Source organism: Hibiscus syriacus, unplaced genomic scaffold (genome assembly GCF_006381635.1).
Source record: "Hibiscus syriacus cultivar Baekdansim isolate YM2019G1 unplaced genomic scaffold, ASM638163v2 tig00111105_pilon, whole genome shotgun sequence".
NCBI lineage: Eukaryota > Viridiplantae > Streptophyta > Magnoliopsida > Malvales > Malvaceae > Hibiscus > Hibiscus syriacus.
In genome coordinates, this window is record NW_024062987.1 from 4,933,797 (window position 1) to 4,939,016 (window position 5,220).

The 5,220-nt window shown below is 38.4% G+C and overlaps 1 protein-coding gene across 1 annotated transcript; it reads left to right on the forward strand.

Moving 5' to 3' along the window:
* The first annotated feature begins 1,076 nt into the window (after nucleotides 1-1,076).
* LOC120153774 (cationic amino acid transporter 7, chloroplastic-like) lies at nucleotides 1,077-4,155 on the forward strand. Its single transcript, XM_039165657.1, has 3 exons — nucleotides 1,077-2,063; nucleotides 2,150-2,384; nucleotides 3,514-4,155. The coding sequence occupies exons 1-3, from the start codon at nucleotides 1,113-1,115 to the stop codon at nucleotides 4,080-4,082; spliced, it is 1,755 nt and encodes a 584-aa protein (XP_039021588.1). The 5' UTR covers nucleotides 1,077-1,112; the 3' UTR covers nucleotides 4,083-4,155.
* The last annotated feature ends 1,065 nt before the right edge of the window (nucleotides 4,156-5,220 follow it).

The following is a 5,220-nucleotide window of genomic DNA, read 5'->3' on the forward strand; positions in this document are numbered from 1 at the left end:
TCGTTGGAGATTTTGAACGTTGTATAAGTTAATGAAAATAGTGCAGTTGGAAGACTGTATTAAAGTGAGGACAATCTTTTAGTACTTCCAACATGAACCTTCCTTGAAATTTTAGTGATTAGCTCCTCAAGAGTGATGTTTCTCTTGAAGGATATTCTGATTGAAAGATTTGATGCGAAGACAACGTCAATTTCATCTTCCCAAATTTCTCTATCATAGTAAAAAATAGTTAAAATACGTCTCATTTTGAGAGTTTGAAAGATTAAAAGTCATATATCTGTAAAAACAATAGCTGAAATAAACTTAATTAAATAAATAGTATACGAATTAAAATATAAACTAATACTAAAAATTTAAAAAAAATACAATAATTTAAATAACATAATTTAATACCGTTATCGTATTGACACAATATCTCGAGATATGATTTCGCCTTCCATTTTACAACTGCAAAAATAATACAAAATAATTAGTACAATAAAATTTGATCAAATAATTAAATATAAAATAAATATAATATAATAAAAAATAATTTTACATTCTAAAAACTATAACAAAATATACTTAGCTTGATAGAATGAATAATGTAAAAGTAATTTTGTGTGATTTGATGCTTGCATTCGGGGGTATTTATAGGGGAGGGGATAAGTGAGATAGTTGGCTCAGATAATAATATAGTGCACAATAATTAATGAATAATGGAAGGTATGCCTCATGATCCACATCTTCTTTGCATGTGTCAGATTTTCCAACGAAAACGCGCTTTATAATCTGCTCTTTTGTTACGTGACGCCAGCTCGGACAGAACCTGCGAAGACACGCTTTATGATTCGTGCTTTTCTACTGTGATACCAGTTCGGACAAAACCTACGAAGACGTGCCTCATAATATGTGTTTTGTACTAGAGCAATAATATTTAGAGAAAAAATATCTTATATTTAATATTTCGTTGTTATGGTGTTATGTGGGTAAAATTGGCGGAAAAAAATATTCCAAAAAGTCACTCCTTGTTACTGTCTTTTCACTTATGTCTCTTATAAGTCGTCAATGAAGCCAATTGAAACGCCATACCTCCCCGTGCTCCGAAAGCTAAACCCCACGTCCGAGTACCAATGGAAAACCCATCGTCCTCTTTCTCTAGCTTTCAGTCTTACTTCAGGGCCCTGGCTCAGACTCCAGCTCGCTTAGCTCGCCGTGCGCCTTCTGTTTCTTCCTCTTACGAAGAGCTGAGTCGGGTGAAGGGCCGTTCCGGCTCCGCCATGCAGAGGAGCCTCCGATGGTATGATTTGGTTGGTCTGGGAATAGGAGGCATGGTTGGATCCGGAGTGTTCGTCACCACCGGAAGAGCCAGTCGCCTCTATGCTGGCCCTGCCATCGTAATCTCTTACGCCATTGCCGGCCTCTGTGCCCTCCTGTCCGCCTTCTGCTACACCGAGTTCGCTGTCCATATGCCCGTGGCCGGCGGGGCTTTCAGCTACTTACGTATCACATTTGGGGAGTTCGCCGCATTTCTAACCGGAGCCAATCTGATAATGGAATACGTGATATCGAACGCAGCGGTTGCGCGAGGTTTCACCTCCTATTTGAGTGCCGCGATCGGTGTATCCACGGCAAAATGGAGGTTCACAGTTGGTGGACTTCCGGAAGGGTTCAACGAAATCGACTTGGTGGCTGCTGCCGTCGTGTTAATCCTCACTCTCATAATCTGTTACAGCACGAGGGAAAGTTCAGTGTTGAATATTATACTCACCGCATTACATATCCTTTTCATAGTCTTTGTGATATTGATGGGTTTTTGGAGAGGCGATTGGAACAATTTCACTCGTCCAGGAAACCCCAACCATCCTTCAGGCTTCTTCCCCTACGGACCTTCCGGCGTCTTCAATGGGGCAGCCATGGTTTATTTGAGTTACATCGGATATGACGCCGTATCCACCTTGGCTGAGGAGGTCCGTAATCCTGTCAAAGATATTCCCATTGGAGTGACGGGTTCCGTGATCGTAGTTACCTTTCTTTACTGCCTCATGGCGGCTTCCATGTCCAAGCTCCTCCCCTACGATATGGTACCATTTCATTTTTTTAGATTTTTTTCCATTATTGATGAAGTATTGGGTTTGGGTTTAATCGGGCGTGGCGATTGAACACGCAGATCGATGTAGAGGCGCCATTTTCGGCGGCGTTCAGTGGGAGATCGGATGGCTGCGAGTGGGTGTCGAGGGTGGTAGGGGTGGGGGCCAGCTTCGGGATACTGACGTCGCTATTGGTGGCGATGTTGGGGCAGGCTCGGTACATGTGCGTCATCGGACGTTCCAGTATGGTCCCCGCTTGGTTCGCTAGGGTCCACCCCAAAACTTGTACGCCTGTCAACGCCTCCGCCTTTCTTGGTACGGATTTCTGTTTCTTTCCTTTTGATTAAAATAATTATTACAGAATTTTCAATTAATAAACTCTTATAGATGAGGGTTCATTGGGCTCTGTGTGCTTTCCCAATTTCCATTGCCTTTTGAGTTCGGCTTCGGCTGTTGCAAATCGTTTCTATTTTTTGTTCAGGCTGTTGCATTTCGAAGACGAGTAAAAACCTTTATTCATTTTATGTAATTAAAGCTTATCATTAATTATTATGTACATGAGTAATAATTAATTAATTTTGGTACCAACTTGACCTAACCACTCATTAGATAGCGCCACGTCATTAGCTACGTGGTTTCTCGAACGACATTTGGACTCCTTTTGTCCCAACTCCTAACTCGTTGATGTTGAAATTTATGAGATTATAAAGTTTTGTATTTTTCCTGTGTATAATGTAAATTACCGTAGGTTTAAAGTTGTGTTTTTTTATCCTGAAGTAAATTTGTTTTAGTAAAGAGTATACAAGCAAAGCTTTTGTGTAGGGCAGGCATGTGATAAGGCAAAAAAACATGTAATAAATTAGGAAAAGAGCAGATGATAGACATTATTGATTGACAACTTCTGCAGAACCTCTTTCATATCTGTTTTAAAGATTTATTCCGACCCTACATTTCTTCAACCATCTTAAATTGTATAAGATAAAATCCCCTTCAATTTGAGCCCATGATAGAAAGTGACCTCTGTTCACCCCACTTGAAAAGCTACCCCACAATCAGGATAGATCGAAAGGGCAACTGAGGAGAGTCGTTTTTTAAAAAATTTAAATTATTATATATTTATTCCATTTTTTATTGATAATTTATTTATTCTTAATAAAATTTTAGAAGTTGTCATCCCTAACTTTCCGTTCCTATCCATAATGACATGGCCTATGACCTGGATGCATATGGTTCATAGGTTTTGGGGTTTACATACGTTGTAGGATGGATGTTTTGACTTACTTTAACATGTGTGGTGTTTTTCTCTCTGTTCCGGTTGGCCTTTTCTGCTTTTATTACCTTTATGAGATATGATTTTGCAGTTAACATATCAGTATCACAATTAATCGTATCGACTTGACAAGTTGCTCATTCAATTCATGACTTCCTTTTTTTTCATTTTCAGGAATTTTCACAGCCGCGATTGCCCTGTTCACTGATCTCAACATCCTCCTTAACCTCATATCCATTGGCACGCTCTTTGTCTTCTATATGGTAGCAAATGCCGTCATCTACAGGCGATATGTCGATATCGGGACGACAAAGCCATGGCCTACTTTATCCTTCCTATGTTCATTGTCCCTCACTTCAATCCTATTCACCCTATCGTGGCATTTTGCAACCTCGGGTAGTTCTAAGTCCTTTCTACTCGGCCTATGTGTCGGGATCGCATCAGCCATATCGTTTGTTTTCCGTTACATGGTACCGCAAGTGCGGAAACCCGAATTTTGGGGTGTACCTTTCATGCCCTGGCTACCATCTATATCAATCTTCTTGAATATATTTCTGTTAGGGTCTCTGGATGGACCTTCGTATGTCCGATTCGGGTTCTTCTCGGCCCTGGCGGTGCTTGTATACGTGTTATACAGTGTTCATGCTAGTTTTGATGCGGAAGCAGAGGGATCATTGGGTGAAAAGAATGGGGAAATGATGAGAGAATCGGTGGAAAGTGAAGAGCCTAGTTACAGAGTGTAAGAACTTTGGCTCACCTTTCTCCTTTATTGTCCTTGTACCCTCTAAACATCCATTTTTGTATGGCGTAGACTTAGAGAAAGGAAAGTGATATATAATATGATTTTGCGGAGACCAATAGGTGCTGCTCCTTTATTTTGTACGCTGTCATGCGTCCACTATTACTTGCTGGCTTGCTGCTGCTTCACCTTAAATTAGTAATTTAAGAAAAAGCAAATTAAGCCAAGCAGTGATAAACAAGTTTTTTCCACTTTGTAGATGAGATCTTTATTTTTATATAATGCATAGAGAAACCTATAATTGATAAGGGTTTGTTGAACTTTGATCGTACTGCTAGTTTTATTTTATTTTATTTTTAAGGATAAGTGTCAAATTAATTAAGCTTTGGAAAACGTTTGGAATCTTGGAAAATGAACCCAGGAATGATACAAGAAAATCAAGTAGAAGATTAGTGATGGGCCTTGATGATGCATTGCCTTACCTATCTTCAAAGATGTAATGGATCCACAACATTAACAATAAAGACAATTTGGAAGTATGCATTTTAAAATTAAATCCTTTTTGTCTACCAGGTGATTGGGTCAAACAAAAATTCCACAAAACAAATATTGTCTTGTCGGATCTATTTGTCTATTTTATATGATTTTCTTAAAAAGAATTTATACGTTTAAAATATCAAGTCTTATATCTATGTTTGACTACATGTCTAATATAAAAATCGAACATGAGATCTCGTATGATTTTATATCTTATCCACTTGGTCTGCCAGCCCTTCCAAGCTCTGATAAATGGTCAAATAGAAAACAGGATAACAAAGATGAAGATATTATTGAAAGTGTGATCTGTTTGAAAATAGTATCATTCAACTTATTTATCCGTCAGAATTTCACCAAATCGTCTTTCACTTCAAATACATCATGAAGTAGATGAAGACTAGATGAACACATAGATGGACTAAATAATATAAGATTAGATTCAGGAATGAACGTAGGATATAATGTTAGGGAGTGAATGATTTTAAGGAGACGAACTTACAAGATTTTAGAGCTGAAAATAGATTATTAATAGAAAATACAAGAAATTAAGTATATGAAAATTTAAAATTATTAAGGGATGAAAATCCCGCCAACGATCTCAAACC

Bases quoted from the DNA above. Each gene is read 5' to 3' on its own strand.
- LOC120153774 (XM_039165657.1), top strand. From the start codon at position 1,113: ATGGAAAACCCATCGTCCTCTTTCTCTAGCTTTCAGTCTTACTTCAGG. The intron at 2,064-2,149 runs GTACCATTTCAT...TTGAACACGCAG, and splicing joins AGCTCCTCCCCTACGATATG to ATCGATGTAGAGGCGCCATT. The intron at 2,385-3,513 runs GTACGGATTTCT...TTTCATTTTCAG, and splicing joins CAACGCCTCCGCCTTTCTTG to GAATTTTCACAGCCGCGATT.